Source organism: Chironomus tepperi, unplaced genomic scaffold (genome assembly GCF_022539635.2).
Source record: "Chironomus tepperi strain 1889 unplaced genomic scaffold, CSIRO-AGI_Ctep_v1 contig_335, whole genome shotgun sequence".
NCBI lineage: Eukaryota > Metazoa > Arthropoda > Insecta > Diptera > Chironomidae > Chironomus > Chironomus tepperi.
In genome coordinates this window covers 61,560-79,551 of record NW_027226457.1, presented here as the reverse complement: position 1 = coordinate 79,551, position 17,992 = coordinate 61,560, and the positions used below count along the sequence as shown (strand labels likewise).

The following is a 17,992-nucleotide window of genomic DNA, read 5'->3' as shown; positions in this document are numbered from 1 at the left end:
AAGTGTGTTTCCCTCTTTGGATTTGATTGGGACTTGCTTTCTGCCTGACTGCATCCCAAGCTCTTTAATGGTGCTATAAAGATCCCTCATATTACCAACGTCGGCGGCAGCTTGCGCTTTCTCGGCCAATTCATTGAGATGTCGTCTCCAGTCATTCCTTATTTCCCGTTTGACTTTCTTATTCAGCAGAGAGTATTGCTGACTCAACTCTTCGGCTCTTGACTCGTTGGCTGCTAAGATTTTCACATGCACTTCCTTCCTTTGGCCAATGGTATTCCAAGTACTTTCTCGGATATAATCCTCACTTTTCTTCTTTTTCCTCCCTAACTCAGCATCGCAGGTGTTCACGATACTTTCTTTAATTTGCCTCCATCTGTCTTCTATTGAGTTGATGTTGCCATTCGAGACTTTTTCCTTAATTTGGGAGACAAGCCGGGTTCTGGTCGCTGTAGACTTAAGCTTCGTGAGGCAGAATCTTCTTTTCGGGTTTGTGTTCTTTTTCAATCGATCCAACAAAATAAAACATAAAAACAGCTGTTAACCGGTCAAATATAAAAACTAGTCATTTTTGTTTTCCGTTTTTGCTCAGAGCCCAAAGTCAACTCGAATTTTGTATGGTCAATTTGAGACGACTCGACTCAATATAATATTCGAGTCGACTTCGAGCTCTGATTTTCACTAATTAAATAGACTAAAAATACTCAAAACAGAATTGAATTATTAAAAAAAGGGCAAGAGAAATAAAAAAAATGGAATTCAAAATTTTAAACTATAATTATTAAACAGAGTTAAAATTAAATTAAAAATTTAAATAGGGTAAAGAATATAATTTTTGTGGTAATTTCAATCTTCAAGATTTTAAAAGTTCATAACTTTTCACGTGTTAATTCTTTTAGGACAATTTCTTCGGCAAAATATTCAGGAAACAAGGAAATTTACTATAAGCTAATCAAAATTTATCCTAAAATAACAGTTTTCGTGAAAAACTGATTTTATTAGTGAATTTAATTTTTGTGGTATGAAATATAATTTTTGTGGTAAAAAAATATAATTTTTGTGGTAATAATAAATTGAGAATTTGTAGCTTAATTCTTCAAGAAGATTGGCTAAATTTATTATCAGGCTTATATTCAACTAATTTAAGTTCAATTTAAGTCTGCAAAGCATGTGAAAAATGATAAATTAATTAAAAAAAAGTTGAAAAAAAAATTAACGAATTTTTAAATTTTAAATGAGATAGGGGAGCATCAACCTTAGGGAAAAATCAACCAAAAAATTTCTTAGAAAAAATACCACAAAAATTAGATTTTTTTACCACAAAAATTATATTCAATGTTTACATATTTTAAATGTGTTTTTTTAGTTAAACTAATTAACTTTAACTGTTTAATACTAATTATTGTGAAAATATATGGTTTGTTTTATCATATTAGTCCACTTCCTAAATGAATCAGTGATAATTCCTTAAGAAAATATTTAATTGAAAATTGTAGTAAAAACTTGAATTTTTAGGGTAAATTTTTGGATCGATAAAACTTAGTTATAGTAAGGTAAAAGCTCCATAAAACTAAACATAAATCATTTTAATAGTATTCTTTCATAATTTATTTAACTTTCTGGAAGTGAAAAGCAGTGTAAAATAGAATTTCCAAAAAAATGTCAATACCACAAAAATTATATTCTTTACCCTAGGGCAAACTCTTTAAATATTTTCTTAAGGAATTATCACTGATTCATTTAGGAAGTGGACTAATATGATAAAACAAACCATATATTTTCACAATAATTAGTATGAAACAGTTAAAGTTAATTAGTTTAACTAAAAAAACACATTTAAAATATGTAAACATTGAATATAATTTTTGTGGTAAAAAAATCTAATTTTTGTGGTATTTTTTCTAAGAAATTTTTTGGTTGATTTTTCCCTAAGGTTGATGCTCCCCTATCTCATTTAAAATTTAAAAATTCGTTAATTTTTTTTCAACTTTTTTTTAATTAATTTATCATTTTCCACATGCTTTGCAGACTTAAATTGAACTTAAATTAGTTGAATATAATCCTGATAATAAATTTAGCCAATCTTCTTGAAGAATTAAGCTACAAATTCTCAATTTATTATTACCACAAAAATTATATTTTTTTACCACAAAAATTATATTTCATACCACAAAAATTAAATTCACTAATAAAATCAGTTTTTCACGAAAACTGTTATTTTAGGATAAACTTTGATTAGCTTATAGTAATTTTCCTTGTTTCCTAAATATTTTGCCGAAGAAATTGTCCTAAAAGAATTAACACGTGAAAAGTTATGAACTTTTAAAATCTTGAAGATTGAAATTACCACAAAAATTATATTCTTTACCCTAACTGATTTTCTTTTTTTAAAATTTTATTTCAATGTTCATATTGATATGAGTTTTCGAACTTATACGTTTCGTATAAAAATTCCAAACAAAAAAGTTAATTAAATTATTTTATTTATTTTTTTTTTATTATTATTTATTCAATATATCTAATAGGTAATTGCTGAACAGTCAATCAAATTAATTGAAAAATAACTTCTAATACCAAAATAATTATTTCAGAAAATGTAACACAAACATGATTATTGATAAACCGACATCACTTACTTCGTATTTACCTTATACCTTTTAATTGGAAGTGCAGAATTTTTCAGCTTTAAAGACTGAATCAATTTTTTTTATTACTATAATCTTCAAAATTTTTGTGTTTAAGATAATATAAATAATGTTTTTCTAATTAATTGTGATTCAAAAAACTCAAGATAACACAAAACCAAAGTTTTCTAATACTGTTTCGAGAAAAATCTACCAAAAGGTAAAAATTTCAATCCAAGTATTTCTTTAACCATTATGAAATAGCATTTTTCATATGTAGCAAAATTTAGATTTTCAAAAACACAATTTAAATAGTTTTTATTACAAATATATGTTAATTATTATAACTAAGATTAGTCAAAATGGTTTTTAAGCAGCATATAAAAAATGTACTATTTCGTTTTGAAGATGTCTTATTTTTAATGTTTCTTAATAGATATTTATCAAATTTGGTAAAAAAAAAACTTTTTTTTATCTTGAATGATAGGATATTTACTACCAATATTCTTTGCTTTTATCATTTTTTTTGGTTTTAAATTAATGATTTTTTGTTTTAAATTTGCAACATCACAATCACCATTTTTATTAAAACGCGTTAAATGAATATTAGTAAAATTCGATTTGGGAATATTTTGAGACAGAAAAGTAGAAAACTTATAATAAACAATATTTCCTTAAATTGGCTTTACTCAATTTATTTTAATTAAAAAATTTGTTTCTGATCTTTATCACAAACCTCTTTTTTTTAATTTTAGATGGCTCTTAATATTGTTTTTGATGAATTCGGATTCCTGGAGTCAAATTCTGATGTAGTCTCAAAATTATCGTCGATGCATAAGCAACCACCCATTTCTCCTATTGAAAGCGAATCAAGCAGTGGAATCAGCTCTTTAGATTCCGATGATTTAAAGGTAAAAAGTTCAATTCATTTTTCATTTTTATTAAAATTAATAGAAGTGCACTTTCTGAACGAAAAATAGAAATGAAGATTATGAGTAATTTTGCACTGTTAGAAAATCAGGCTGTTATATTTCGTATAGAAAAATCTATTCAAATGTATAAAATTTAATTTAATATTTAGCGAACTTCTTTTGAAAAAGAAGGATTTCTGATAAGCATGTGTTTCTATACTCTGCATAAAAGTGAACAATGTACAAAAATTTAAATTCAATTCGAGAATTTTTAATTGCAAACATACAATTTTTTATTTTTTTTCAATGAAATTGTTTTACTTTGAACTATTTTGTTCTTTATTCTTTTAGAAACAACTGACTTTTTCATCACCTACAATATCAAGTTCTCATGATCAAGATGACGAAGAACAACAATCAAATGATGGCGATATTCAACTTAATGAAAAGGAGGATGAAAATGACAATTTAGAAGAAAGTGAGGAGGATAATATTATTGAAACAGAACTGATTCCAAACGTCATTTCACCAGTTAAGGTAATTTATCAAAATCGAAATATCTTGAATTTGGTGGACAATATTTGGAGTTCGGGACGTTTTATTCAATATACAGTCTTGCCTGACAATAATCTCAGTTGTTTCTTTCAAAATCGTGCTCAATACTGGCGACTCGGAAGTTCAAATGGCTCTGAAAACAACGATACATTAGAAAAATGCTCATGCTGTGATTTTTGTTACCCATCAATTTATCATCAACAACTTAGTCAAAATAAACTACATACAACAAAAAATGCAATTACTGATTCTCTATTGACGTTCCTAAAAATCAATCATGTCGATTTTAATAATACAATGCCAAACAGTAATGATATTAATAATATAAATAGTAAAAATATTAGTAACAACAGTAACATAATTGGCAACAACAAACAACGTATGTATAACAATAATACTGCTTTTCAAACTATTCAACAGCAGCAACAACAGTTTCAAAATAGTGGATATCACCAAAGCTCTATGAATGGTTTTAATCCACAAATTAATGCATTCAATAATAATGGATATAGTTGCTTTAACAATAGTAAGAATTTTGCTAATGCAGCATTGAATATGATGAATCAACCGCGTAATGTTATAACTGCATTTCAACAAACTATGAATAATAATTCTCGCTATCAAAAAAGTAATATTAATAATAATAATGGACTCTATAAACAATTCTAAATTATTTTTTCACAAAAAAATCAGGAATCATAATACTGAATGGTTATGATAAGTTCACAAAATTCCCCATAAGAGTTTTACTTGATATTTGAATTGATTGAAAAACATTTCTTGATAATATTACTTAACCAACTGTCGTGTGTTTAGGATCATAAAATTTTTTATGTTTCTAAATATTGTACATTACAAAACAGAATATATACAACTAATACGATCTCTTAAAATGCGGGGAAAACGAAGGAACGTGGGCTATAAAATTATTTATCTCAAAAAACTCAAAACACGTTACGACGTCGAAAGAGAAAAAGGAAATTAAATATTTTTAGTTGAAATGTTGGAAATGTTGACAATAAGAATGTAACTTAAATCAATTACTTTTATTATAATTAGGGATACCAATTGAAATATTAAGGAGCATTTAACATTTTGTTTAAACTCACCATAATACTGAGAAAGTATCTAAAAGCTTCAAACGTGATTATGTTCAATTTTAAAACTTCAAACTGAGTCATACGCCATCGTAAAGGCGGTTAAATTTAAACAACCACTAACTATATATACTTAATTTCATAATTTAATTAATTGTTAAAACTATTAACAACAGTTTGAAAGTTTTAACAAACTATCTTTGTTTACCAAAAAAATCGCCATTTTTGATTCCGCTCCATTTATTAAGAAAACTAACTAAGCGGATGTTAGGACAGAATGACACCGTACAAACAAAACTTGCAAAATATAAAATAAATTTATGCTCAATTTATGTTAGTCAATTATTTATTAAATTCTAACTACTCATTTCGGAAGCTAATAATTATGTTTTAGTTAGTGCTATTATTATTATTATTTTTATTATTATTAATAATATTATTTATATTTGTTATTGGCTACTTTAAGGATTAAAATCCTTTCTAATTAATCTAACATTTAGAGGTATAAATACCTAAATTATATAATTTTATTGCAAAAGTTTGAAAATTATGTTTTTAAATTTTTAAATATAATTATTTTAAAAAAAGGTCTTCAATCAATTTAAAGGAATAAATTCAAAAATCTAGGAGATTGGGCTTTATTTTTTGTGGCGTTTGTGTCAAGTTTGTGATTTTTACAAATATTTCAACAAAACTTTAATTTAAAAGGTTTATATTTGAGGAATTTATGTTTTGAAAAAAGTACTAAGTCGAACTATGTTGCATAAATAGTGCATCAATGTGATTTTTTATAGACATATTTTTTTTTTTCAAAAAATTAAATGATAATTTTTAATTATTGAATTGCATTGTCTATTTATAAGTTTATGACAATGTTTTTTGATGTTGAATGAACAGATGTAAATCCAAGTTTTTTATTTTATTTGAAAGTTTTTTTCTCCCTTTTTTAACTCAATGGAACTGTACTTATTAGAAAAAAAAATTTTTTAATTTAGATTTTTATTAAGATCTTGAAAACAGAACGTTATGATTGTTTTTTTTTGTGTGCAATAAATAAATTTTTAGCTAAAAACATTAAAAACACATTCCTGCACAATCTTCAAAATTAAATTCACTTTCATTGAACGATAAGCAAAACATTTTTAATTTTAAATATAACTTGAAATAGGAAAATACAAAAATTGTTTTTATCATACTTTGATCACTTGTGAGACAAAATTTTTCATCCATTAAATAACTAAAATCAGGATCTCTTCACAATACCTATATTTTAAAAATATTTTATGAGCTGCAAATTAAAAAAAAAAAAACATCACTAATAACGAAATGCAAAAAGTCGATTTTTGAGACCCCCTATCCCATGTATGAACTTCAAGCGAGAAGGATTTTTAAACGGGTTTAGTTATTTATCTTTTTTTGGCAAATGAATAACTTAGAATATTAAACGAACCGAATTATAAACCTTCTCAAAATATTCAAACAAATTTTTTGATATCCAGTTTGTTTCCGTTTGTGGAAAAAAATATTTTGATTTCTTAGCGTTTTACTTAAAAACAATAGTCTCAGAATTCATGGACACCTAGATTATCGGTGTTAAAGAACAAAATATATCATATTTTTATATTAAGAACAGAAAAATAAGAGAAACGTTAAATGTTTATAAAAAAAACCAATTCAAATCGAATTCAATTCATATCTAAAAATTTAGCTAATAAAAGCGATCACACATGTTCTGAATAAATAACTGAACTTTCATCTTTGAAAACAGCTTTGTAGACAAGTATAAAATAAAGATGTTATTTTTACATTTTTTTAACAAAAAAAGTTAATTTATTAAAAAAAAATAAAACTAATTAACTATTTTTACCAATAAAAATCATCTAATCAGTGATTTGTTATAAGAGTTGAACAAATTCTCAAATTTAATTTTCATCAAATATAATTAATTTTTTTTAGAAAAAAAAAACAATGATTTTTCTTGTTCTTTAAAGAATACAAATGCGTCAACAAAAATCGTGTAAAAGTTTTATCGTTAAACACTTAAAATATTTAAAAAAAAATAAATTAGAAACTATTTTTATATTAAAAAAAGTACAAAACACTGTGCCTTTGATTGATAAAACATTTCTTATGGCATTTTCAAAATGAAATCCTATGATATGAATATAAACATAGAAAATTTGTGCCTAATATTGAAGATGACGAATATATATATATATATATCCATCGTATTTTCGCGAATTATGCTTTCAAAAACCAAAATCGCAAGAAATAACGTAATAATTATAACCCGTCATAAAATTCAACAATGTATAAAAAATTGTGAAATCATTTTTAACTAACATTAAAAATTTAAAGCAATTACTAAGTTTAAAGTTTATTTGTTGATTTGTTACCAGGGTAGTACATTTTTGGATATTTAGTTAAAATTCTTTAAGCTTCCCGTCTGTTTTATCCTTCTTACGCGTTTTTGCATTGTGTTGAGACTGTTTATTTATAAAATTAACAATTAACTTTTATGTATGTGATAAATTTCTTGTAGTAAAAAATAAATATTTTGAACACCATTTTTAACCAAAAAAAAATATTTTTATTTAATATTTTCTGCATTTTTTCAGTTAAAGGATTACGAATAAAGCTTTAATAAGCTAGTTGATACTTATTCTATTTGTTTTTTTTTTTTTTTATTGAGCAAAAAATTAATTGAACACTATTTGGTCATACCTAGATATAAACGCAAAAATTTAGGAGGGAATTTTGTCTCGAAAAATCCAAGCATATTGAAGAATTTTTTCCTTAAGAAGGAGGGTTTGACTCCCAAAACCTCCAACCTCCTCCTCCGCTCTGGAAACGCCCCTGATTTTACATACCCCACTACGAATTTCAAATTAAAATTTTTGTTCTAATCTCTATTTTGAGATTATTCAGATATTATTTCCATCTGGTTTCCAATAATCATCATTCATCACAAACGGTCGATATGTTTCAAGCACACCGTACCAATATTTCTTCAGCTCATTCATAGATGGAGCAGAGCCGCCATAGTCAGATGGTAACATTTCACGAGGGATATAGTTATATAAATTTTCAAGAGAACCAACTTTATGAAAATGCAAAGTATTATAAAGTTTGGCGTAGATAAAAGGACGTATGAAAAGAAGTGCCCTATTCACGATTGGCGTACAATTTATAACATGAAATTGAACAAGACGAACTGGATGGGCTGTTTGCAGGTACTTAGAAATGAATTTTAATGTTGACACAACAGCTTTTGTCAAGTGCTTTAATGTAAAATTTTTCATATCAAAAATTATGATTTCTCCTGATTCCATTTTTCGATAATCCGCAACTGGAAGATGAAAACGAACATCACATGTCATAAGGTACATTTTTGTTAAATCGTTTAAGACAATTTCACTATGGTCACTATGAACTAAACGAGCAATGCATACTTTATAATTTTCAGGTGTATGTTGTTGTAGCAAAACCATGTCACTAAATATATAAAGGAAAAACATAATTATTTAGCTTATATGTGTAACTAATAGGTCAAGCTGGGCTTACAATGTTTCAATAATTTTTTGCATTGCTGGATCATGTGGATCACGTTGTGTAAAAAACCACGGATAGCGACTTCTTATATCAATGTTACGCGTAAGCATTGCTTGAGCTTTGTGGATACGAAATGAATAAAGTTTAAGATATCGTATAAGTAATGCTTTATCTGTAATAAAATAACAAATATCGATAAAATTAATTTACCAAAATTAACAAAATTTTAAACGTGTGTTTTTCTTACACGGGATGTAATTATTTAGGTAGTATGGTTTAAAAAAAACTAGTTTTGGCCAACTTATGTTATACATTATTACCTTTTACTTAGTGACCTAAATTTATCTTAATTTGCCAATGTAATTTTATATTTAGACAAGAAGCAAAATTGTAATGGACTTCTTGTATGGTTGTATGTCTAACTCAAACACATTTAGGGTAAATATATTCAAATATGTCAAATAAATGGAAGTTATTGATATTTCTAAAAACTCTGACATCCCGTATGATGTCCTAGATTATCTTCAGATAATCTCCATAGTTTACATTAAATCATTTTTGAATTAGTTTTTTTTTTGTTGAGTCTTATCAATTTGTGACTTTAATTAATAACTTTACAAAAACCACATAAGACATTTCATGCTATTTTTATTAAGAAATCTTGCTGTTGCAAACTTGAATGTGATGAAAAAAAAAAAATAGAAAGCTAAAATTATTTTGGTAAGAAAATATAAATTCATAATTAGATGTTCAAGGTAAACACACGTATCGCTTGATAATGCAACAAAATAAATGACATAGGCAAAAAAAATTAAGTAAAAAGGTTGTTATTACGAATTCAAAGTAATCAATTGTCCAGTTTTAGAAGAAAAATGTTATATAGGATCATTGTAAATGACCAATTTTACAGATTCTAATTTACTTTAAAAATATTCAATCTTTTATACATAAAGTTGTAAATTCCCAATAGTGTTAAATATTTTTTAAAAAATTATAATTATTATTACGAACTTTACCTAAATTTCTAGGTATTTTTGGTTCATCTAGTGCCCATTTGTGAAATTCTTCCAATAAATCTTCGATTTCTTCTTTGCTATGCGAAACATTATGTCTTGTCATTTCTTATCAGCCTTTTTCTAAATGAATAAATTATTTCACTACAAATTTCTATTGTAAAAGCTCACAATTTTTATTAAAAATACTATTTTTAGTCGATTTATTTCGAAGAAAAAAATGCTCCAATAGTTTGAATTTTCAGTCTAAGCTCTTCAAGAGATAGATTAATACTGTCTATGTTTAGTCTCAAAAAATAAATTCGGTAAAGCAAAGTGTATTTTTTTTAACGCTTACACTATTTATCAATTGCATGAAATATATTTGTGTGAAGTCAATAAATGAAAAACATAAAACTCAAAAAAAAAAAAAAAAAAAAAAATATGCTTCTCTTCGTATTGTCATGGTTTTTTGAAATACACTCATCTCGTGCAACATTAAAAGTTTCGAAAGAGGTAAGATTTAATGATCAAAAAAAAAAAAAACGATATCTTGTTTCATCACTCACGCTGCTATTTACAATGTTACATAGTTTTGCAAAAAAAATGACACCACACAAAATAAAAGGAAAAAGTAATAAGTATGGATATTGAGAAGTTCATCATAAATTTTTTATTAAGATTTTTCCAAATATTAAATAAGTAATTTTTAGGTTGCTTAAGCATATAAACTTATGAATTTTGTGTGTTTTTTGTTACAGTGGTTCACTAAATCTAAACAGGCAATGATTGTGATCCCTAGTGATTGCAATAATTATTGTGATCTTATCGTAATCAGAAGTCATCTTAGTACACCCAAAAATATTTAAACATGTTCGCTGATCATGAATCAAATATTAATTAAACATGATCGCTCCAGGTATTTTGCCAGTAACAAATTTCACACTTCAAGAATTGTTACAAATATGTTGGGAAAACTATGAACATTAACTATTGCTCGACAAAAGGAAATCACCTATTACCCTTCAGTAAAAAATATCTCAGCAAAAGCCCATGTAAGCGAATTTTTCAATTATTATCATTTAAAAGATATTCTCTAGAAATGATATGATAAAAAATTAAAATATAGGATTTAAATAATTTCGTACATTAATATGCTTAAATACATTTTAAATTATATTACCTATGTTCTTCTGTTCTTTTAATCCAATTTTCCTTGCTTATATCAATGCATTCATTTTTACCATTCAATTCAACTGGTAGAATCTCACGTGATAAACAATCAAATAACGTGTTGGAACCTGGTACATGAAGGTGTATAATATTCATGACTTTTGACCCAATAAATGCTTTTATAAACATTATAATTTTATCTAAATTTATAGATGAAACCGAAAGAATATCTTCAAAAACTATATTATCGGGGTTAAAATCAATGAGTCTTGTTACTGTGATTCGACAATTATCAGTTGTTAGCTTGGGTAATAAAACCATATCGCTACAGAAAAAAAAAATGAAATATTTGTGAATCAAAAATTCTCTAGTTCATCATTACATTAATCAAAAAAATAAAAACACTTACACAAAATGCAAAACTTTATAAAAATGCACATCGGTTGTATCAAGATTACGAAAAATGTTTGAATAATGTTTTCGAAGCTCCATGCTTGAGTATAATCTCTTCAAAGCTTTTTGTATATCACCATTAAAAAATTTAAGGTACCGACGTAATAAAATTTCATCTAAAGAAAATATTCTACTAAATTTAATTCAATAAAGTTTAATGTGGACAATTTATAATTACCAATATTTTTTGGCAATTGTACATCCAAATCTATATGTTTTTTAAAATCCGTAAAATTATACTGTTTATCTATTTCACAAAATTCCATTTTTTTAAGCAATTTTAAAAACTGAATTGAATTGAAGCTCAATATCATGAGCCCAATAATATTCTAACAATAAAGTTTGAAGGCATTTAATTATGTAAAAAACGTCTTATTCACAGAACGCACTGTTTAGAAATGAATATGTTACAAAATGTCAAATAATTTATCTGATCATAATTTTAAAATCGCAAAAAGAATTATATGCAAGATATAATAGCTGAAAAACCTTCACTTACAATTTTATTGTGGTTTCAGTAGAAAAATGTATCTAATACATAAGTTTTTATGCCGCAAGTATAAGTTAATTAAATATTTCAAGGTGCACTTCGTAATAAAGTTATAATTTAAACAGTATATTGAAATTAAGAGTAAATAATTTTTTTTGATAACGAACTAAAATATATATTCATGGAGTTAATTTTTTCCTACATAATTTCATAAATTAACTAAAGAAGAAAACCAATTCTTATTATTCTATATATTTTATATATATTTCGATTTAATTACAAATCATCTCCTGAAACGATTTAAAAGTTACAAAAAATTAATTTACAAGCATACTACGATATATTTGGATAGTTTTTTGAACAGAAAAATTTTTCTTTTGACAATAATGATGTTTCTTTTACGAAACAATATTTCAACAAGAAGTGATTTCGCATCAACCAAAATTAAATTCAATGTAGGTCAATAAATTACCCAAAATTTATTGTTAGCTTCTTATATAAACTAATAATATTGAATATATGCTGCAAAAAATAATTTATATTTTTCATAACATTTGAAAAATATAATAAATAATATCTTCCATAATTTGATAAAGTAATTCTAAAGCTTCATCACATGCATTTTCAAATAAATTCAATGACTAACTCGCATTTTTGGCTGCTTCTTTATTTAATTTTAAAATCATAAAACCTTTTCTAAAAGCTTTTCACTTCGTTTTTATAATATTGCATAATATTTAGGAAAAAATAACACAAAATATGTAATTTGATATTTTGCATAACATTTAGGCTGTTGATCATTTGTATTAAATTAATCTAACTTATATTCATTTGAACTATCCAAAAGAAGTAGTTTAAGTAAAGAAATGTTAAAACGGAATTTTAATCAGTGGAAAATTAAATCCAATATTTATTATCATTCTATTAACATCCAAATTATTTTAATGATTTATTTTCAGCTAAGATTTGTCAAAGATTTAACTCTTATTGATCTTAAATTTCCCTGTACTTGATTTATATTTTACTTGATGTATAATTTTGCACTAAATTATTATTTCGGTGGTTTTAATGTAAAATAAAAATTGGTTTAAAAAATGAGTAGAAAAGAGTTCACATCTTAACTGTGTTGCACTTAATTTTTTTGTTTAAGATGACTGGTTTTTGGTCTTTTGTTAAAAAGTTACTTATAAATAATCAAGTTTTAAAATAACCCATTGTTTATTTAGATGATCGACTTTATACATAAGATAAGAAGATTCAGATTAATGTGTCAATATTGTTTTTTTGCATAGCTTATTGATACTGCAACTTGGCTTAGTATAAAAGAAAATGTTTAATCATTTTCATTATACAGTAACTAAACATTCTTTTCAAAGTTGAAATTAAGTAAAGGAGCAAATATAATGAAATTCTATTTGAATGCCTTTATATTAATTTTCGCTTTAGTGTTTTATGTCTATGGTGAAAAAATTTCAGAAGATGAAGTTGCCGAGCTAATTAATGATTATAATCATCTATATAAAAGTTATGAAGGAGACAAAAATGCACCGGTAAGCACTTTTAAATCCAACCATATGATTTAAGCAATTCGAAATTCAAATATTTTTTATTTTAGATTCGTGAAATGGCACAAAAAACAAAGGATCTGACGTTAAAATATTTCAAAACAGTTGGAATTGAAATAGCTAAGCACATGTGCAACAGTCTTGATAATATCATAGCATCAATAAATAATGTAAATGAAAATGGAGTTTAAAAGTTTGTATGATTGATTTCTGGGGAAGTGATACAAATAAAACAACATGAACTTTAATTTTATGTTAATAAATATAATATTCAGAAATTTGTTAGGATTCAATATTAGCTTATTTTCACTATTCAGGTCATGTCATAAAAAATCCTAATTTAAGCTGTAATAGCTATAATATTTAAGAAAAACAAGAAACTGATTGAGATCTACAAAAGTACTCGTTTTCATCGAGTCACTTCAGCGCATTTTTATCCCAGCGATCAATAATTGATTAATAAGTCAGTTCCCGACCCTAAAAACCCCCATATATTTTATAAAAAAAAGTTTTTGCTCAATATGTTCAAAAAAATTCTAGTTTATCGTCATAAATAAGTAAATAACTGATAGTAAATCTGCAAATACAAAGAAAGAAATCATGTAAAAAAAGTACCACACTCCTGGTGGGGATCGAACCCACGACTTTTGGATTAGAAGTCCAACACGCTTTCCTCTGCGTCACAGGAGCATTGAAAACTATTAATTGCATGGCTCTATTTAAATTTTTGATTTTCAACCGTTATAAAAGTTCGTGGCTTCCTATGTAAGTCATTTTTTCCTCATTCGTTTCAAATTTTCTATTGAAACATTTTATTTGGTTTAAACTTCTCTCTCGTAGTAAGTGATGGACTCCTTTTTGCAATAAAATTAACATAATAAAACTAAACTAAAAAAAAATTCATGCTCTTAATTTAATTTGTATCAAGTAACTTAAGAATGCAGTCATATTTTTGAAATATGTTTGTCATGCAAAACTTACAAACTACAAATATTTGAAATATCGTTATTTTCATATGTTGTTATTGTATTTGGGGCTTTTATACTCTATTTTAATTGCATGCAAAGTTAAACATTTTTATTGCGATGTTCAAAGACAAACGAATTTCTTTGACTTTGAAAATCGATATGAGTCATTCGAAATGATATTTTATATGTATTTGTAGATAATTTTTTAAACTGTAGTAGTGTGATGATGTAATTTTTATATTGTTGTTTTTTTTGCTTGTGATTAAGGCACATTAGTAGTGAAAAAATAGTTGAACTCAAACGTCATAAAGTGTGTTCGACAAAATTTAATAGTAAAAATTTTAAAATTTCAAAAACATTTTCAAGTACACCATAAGTAAAAATTTTGTTATTTGTTAGCAAAAGATACAAAAATGTAAAACAAGTTTTTATTTTAGCTTTTAAATTAAAATTAAAAAAAAAAATTTTTATGTGATAAATGTTTTGATGATCTCATTTCTTTTCTTAGTGTAAAATGTTTAATTGTATTACAGTTATTCCACAACGACAGATATTACAATTTTAGCAATTATGTATTAGATACATTTTTGTCAAAATCATTTTTTTATGATAATAAAATTTAACCGAAATATACAGTAACAAAGTTCAGCAAACAGACTTAAGTATATGATAGAAAAGACGATAAGCATGTGTAAGAAGTTTATTTGGTCAGGTTAGTTTAGTAAGTTGTCGAACTTGATTCAGACTTCACGCACAAAAAAGTGAAAATATTATATTTCTACACTTCCGTTTTCACATACATAATTGTATTTCGAAATACAAAATAATCCAAAGGAAATAAAAAAAAAAAAAAATTCACCGTAGGAAACATTGAACTAAAAGTTTTAAAAATGAATAATGATAGTATTAAAGAAGAAAAAATCGAAAATATAAGTCATAGACCCGATCAAGTTAAATTTGAAGAATTTATTAATAGAATTAAAAATGAAAAGAGTTTTCCACAAACCATAAGTAAGTATATAACAAATAATTAGCTAGTCAAATTAAACTTAACCATAAATATTTTATCTTAATACTTGACAGACAAAGTTTTACTTGAAAGGTACCTAAAAATAAGCTTTAATGATGTTGATTGTGCATTTGCTTTACTTAAAAGTGGCCTTGAATTGCGAACGAAAGCACCCTACTTATTTACGGATCGAGATGTGATGTCATCGGAAATTCAAACAGCTTGCAGTACTTTGTAAGATTTATTTTTTCTTGACAAATTAATTATCATCAGACTAATACTATTTAATTTTTTAGTCAGTTTGTCCCTCTTCCAAAGATAACAAAAGATAAATACAAAGTGACAATAATAAGATTTCCAAAATGTGATGCCAATCTTTATGATAGTGTACAAGTCATTAAAGCAGCATTAATGATGTTTGATGCAAGTTACATCTCTTATGATAACGAGAAAGATGGATTTGTTGAAGGCGAAATATTTATTTTGGATGTTGAAGGCTATTCATTTAAACAATTCCTAGATCTCGCTAAAAATGTTAAGACACTATTGTTTTATACAAATTTTTTGCAAGAAACTGCACCTGTTGTGCTGATAAGTAACCACATTTGCAATACGTCTAGTGTATTTGACAGCATAATGGGAATGGTCAAGCCTATTCTATCTAAAAAAGTTAACGAATTAGTACACTTTAATCGATATGGTACTGGAATTCTTGAGCACATTGAAAGAGAAGTTTTGCCTGAAGATTACGGTGGTGACGAAAAGTGTATTAATGATTTATATGAAGACTGGCTAAAAGTATTCAAATCAAAAAGGTATAAATGTCTTATAATACTAGTATTCGATTTATAATTAAAATCTAATTTTTCAGAGATTATTTATTAAACGACAGCAATTGGAAACTAGTTGAAGATATATAAAAAAAACATTAAACTTATGCTAAAATTCTTAGAAATGAAAGTAATATTATTAATATTTGATCATCAGACGAAATATAAAATTTTTGAATTAGAAAGTTTTACTGTTAAAATAATCTTAATTCACAAATAATTTTAAATAAACCAATAAAAAGTATTGCATAAATTTCTTTTTTATAAATTTAAAAACATAACATAACACCTAGAAAAACCCTTTAATACAAAACGCGTAAATTTCAATAACTGATCGAAAAACTCTTATTTTTCAATCCAAATACGAGTTGAATTCTCGAAAAGACTTATATTTTCTATAAAAAATATTGATTGAGCTAATTGGTTGCATGCTCAAAAGATTGTGATAATTCTGTCACTAATGTGTAATTTTTTCTTTGTAATAATCCAGATAAATTTGTGAAGAATTCTTTACAGTTCGACGAAATTGTTCATTGAATGCACATCTTATCGTATTAAAATATATATAAAATAAAAGCGTATAAAAATGATATTGATTTATTTAAATATAATAATTTATATTATTTCGATGCACACTACCAGCGCTTATTATTCTAAATCTGATCATCATCGAGAACAGCGTTCTTTAATATTTCCACGAGGAAATCCTACACGCCATCAGGTAGTTATAAAGCATTTAAAACTTTATTTATAATTTGAAAAAGTGAAAAGGACGTACTAAAAGTAAGGTTATGGACGGTCAACTCCCTCCTTTTGGTAAAAAATTTTTCAATTTACTAGGCTTTTTGAGACAAAAATCCTAAAAACCCTAAAAACCCTTTCTAAATTTTTGCTTTCTCGACCCCTACCATATTGTGCGTGTAAGTAATCATTATTTTTTGTTTATATTGCAATAAGTTTATTGCAGGAATCGGAATTCCAATAGATTTGTCTCCTGAGTCGATGACAGTTGGATATGTTTTTAAAGCACAATATTTTCTGCCATATAATAAAACACAAGTATATCCAACCAGATTTGATAAAAGAGACTTAACGGAAAATCATCGTCGTTTTATGAATTATGATTTTACAAAACCAGTAATAAAGGAATATTCATCTTTAAATGTACAGAAGCCAGATAACTACAAATTTTTAAATGACAGTATAAGATGGTCAATTTATCAAATTATGAGTATGCAACTTCAAAAGTTCATGAAAGTTGATGGGACTAAATGCATTCAGATGTACATATGCGAAGCTTCACAATTTTTATTCTCCTATAAAAGTGGTTTAATAAGCGAAATTCTTCATATATTATTAGTGTATGTTCTTTTAAAGTATTTAATATTTCAGAAAAAGATTAAATTAAAATGTAATTTATAGACCATCTACAACAACCGTGGAGAAAAATGATTATACTTATGCAGAGGAGATTGGAAGAAAAAATATAAACTGTCAAAATGCTTTTACAACATGCAAACTGCCATTATTAAATTATTTAACAAATATTCATCTTTAGTAATTTATTTTATAATCTAAATCTTTAAAAAAAATTTTAATAATAAAAATTAATATTCTTTTTTCTTTAAAAATTTTTAACTTCACAGTTACTTTCTAGTAACATTTTTTGAATCATTAAAAGCATATTCGAGTTTTCGAATAATGTGATTTAAAACTGAGGGTGTCGAATATAAATACAATTTCTCTTGATTAAGAACAGTCTGATTATTTTTCCAT

The 17,992-nt window shown here is 25.7% G+C and overlaps 4 protein-coding genes, 1 long non-coding RNA gene and 1 other non-coding gene across 7 annotated transcripts; 4 read left to right on the top strand and 2 right to left on the bottom strand.

Moving 5' to 3' along the window:
- The first annotated feature begins 2,670 nt into the window (after positions 1-2,670).
- Positions 2,671-7,737, top strand: LOC139093232 (uncharacterized protein DDB_G0287625-like). The gene is made up of 3 exons (XM_070643882.1): positions 2,671-2,841; positions 3,377-3,532; positions 3,884-7,737. Exons 2-3 carry the CDS (start codon positions 3,377-3,379, stop codon positions 4,754-4,756), a joined length of 1,029 nt encoding a protein of 342 aa, XP_070499983.1. The 5' UTR covers positions 2,671-2,841; the 3' UTR covers positions 4,757-7,737.
- Positions 7,738-8,108: 371 nt separating this feature from the next.
- On the bottom strand, positions 8,109-12,496 carry LOC139093298 (alpha-tocopherol transfer protein-like). Its single transcript, XM_070643978.1, has 5 exons — positions 12,491-12,496; positions 10,582-10,606; positions 9,380-9,400; positions 8,749-8,908; positions 8,109-8,679 (listed from the first exon to the last, which is right to left on the bottom strand). Exons 1-5 carry the CDS (start codon positions 12,494-12,496, stop codon positions 8,109-8,111), a joined length of 783 nt encoding a protein of 260 aa, XP_070500079.1.
- A 694-nt stretch (positions 12,497-13,190) lies between these two features.
- LOC139093485 (uncharacterized) lies at positions 13,191-13,679 on the top strand. The gene is made up of 2 exons (XR_011544699.1): positions 13,191-13,394; positions 13,460-13,679. It is a non-coding gene; the product is annotated as an uncharacterized lncRNA (long non-coding RNA).
- A 347-nt stretch (positions 13,680-14,026) lies between these two features.
- TRNAR-UCU (transfer RNA arginine (anticodon UCU)) lies at positions 14,027-14,099 on the bottom strand. Its single transcript has one exon. It is a non-coding gene; the product is annotated as a tRNA-Arg (tRNA).
- Positions 14,100-14,686: 587 nt separating this feature from the next.
- LOC139093456 (alpha-tocopherol transfer protein-like) lies at positions 14,687-16,469 on the top strand. 2 transcript variants are annotated; one of them, XM_070644186.1, is made up of 5 exons: positions 14,687-14,792; positions 15,014-15,388; positions 15,461-15,620; positions 15,683-16,201; positions 16,258-16,469. In XM_070644186.1, the coding sequence occupies exons 2-5, from the start codon at positions 15,268-15,270 to the stop codon at positions 16,304-16,306; spliced, it is 849 nt and encodes a 282-aa protein (XP_070500287.1). In that variant the 5' UTR covers positions 14,687-14,792; positions 15,014-15,267; the 3' UTR covers positions 16,307-16,469. The 2 variants fall into 2 exon arrangements, with proteins under 2 accessions (XP_070500287.1, XP_070500288.1); XM_070644187.1 differs by having other exon boundaries at positions 14,736-14,753.
- A 121-nt stretch (positions 16,470-16,590) lies between these two features.
- LOC139093458 (uncharacterized) lies at positions 16,591-17,841 on the top strand. Its single transcript, XM_070644188.1, has 3 exons — positions 16,591-16,937; positions 17,174-17,577; positions 17,639-17,841. Exons 1-3 carry the CDS (start codon positions 16,803-16,805, stop codon positions 17,772-17,774), a joined length of 675 nt encoding a protein of 224 aa, XP_070500289.1. The 5' UTR covers positions 16,591-16,802; the 3' UTR covers positions 17,775-17,841.
- Positions 17,842-17,992: the final 151 nt, after the last annotated feature.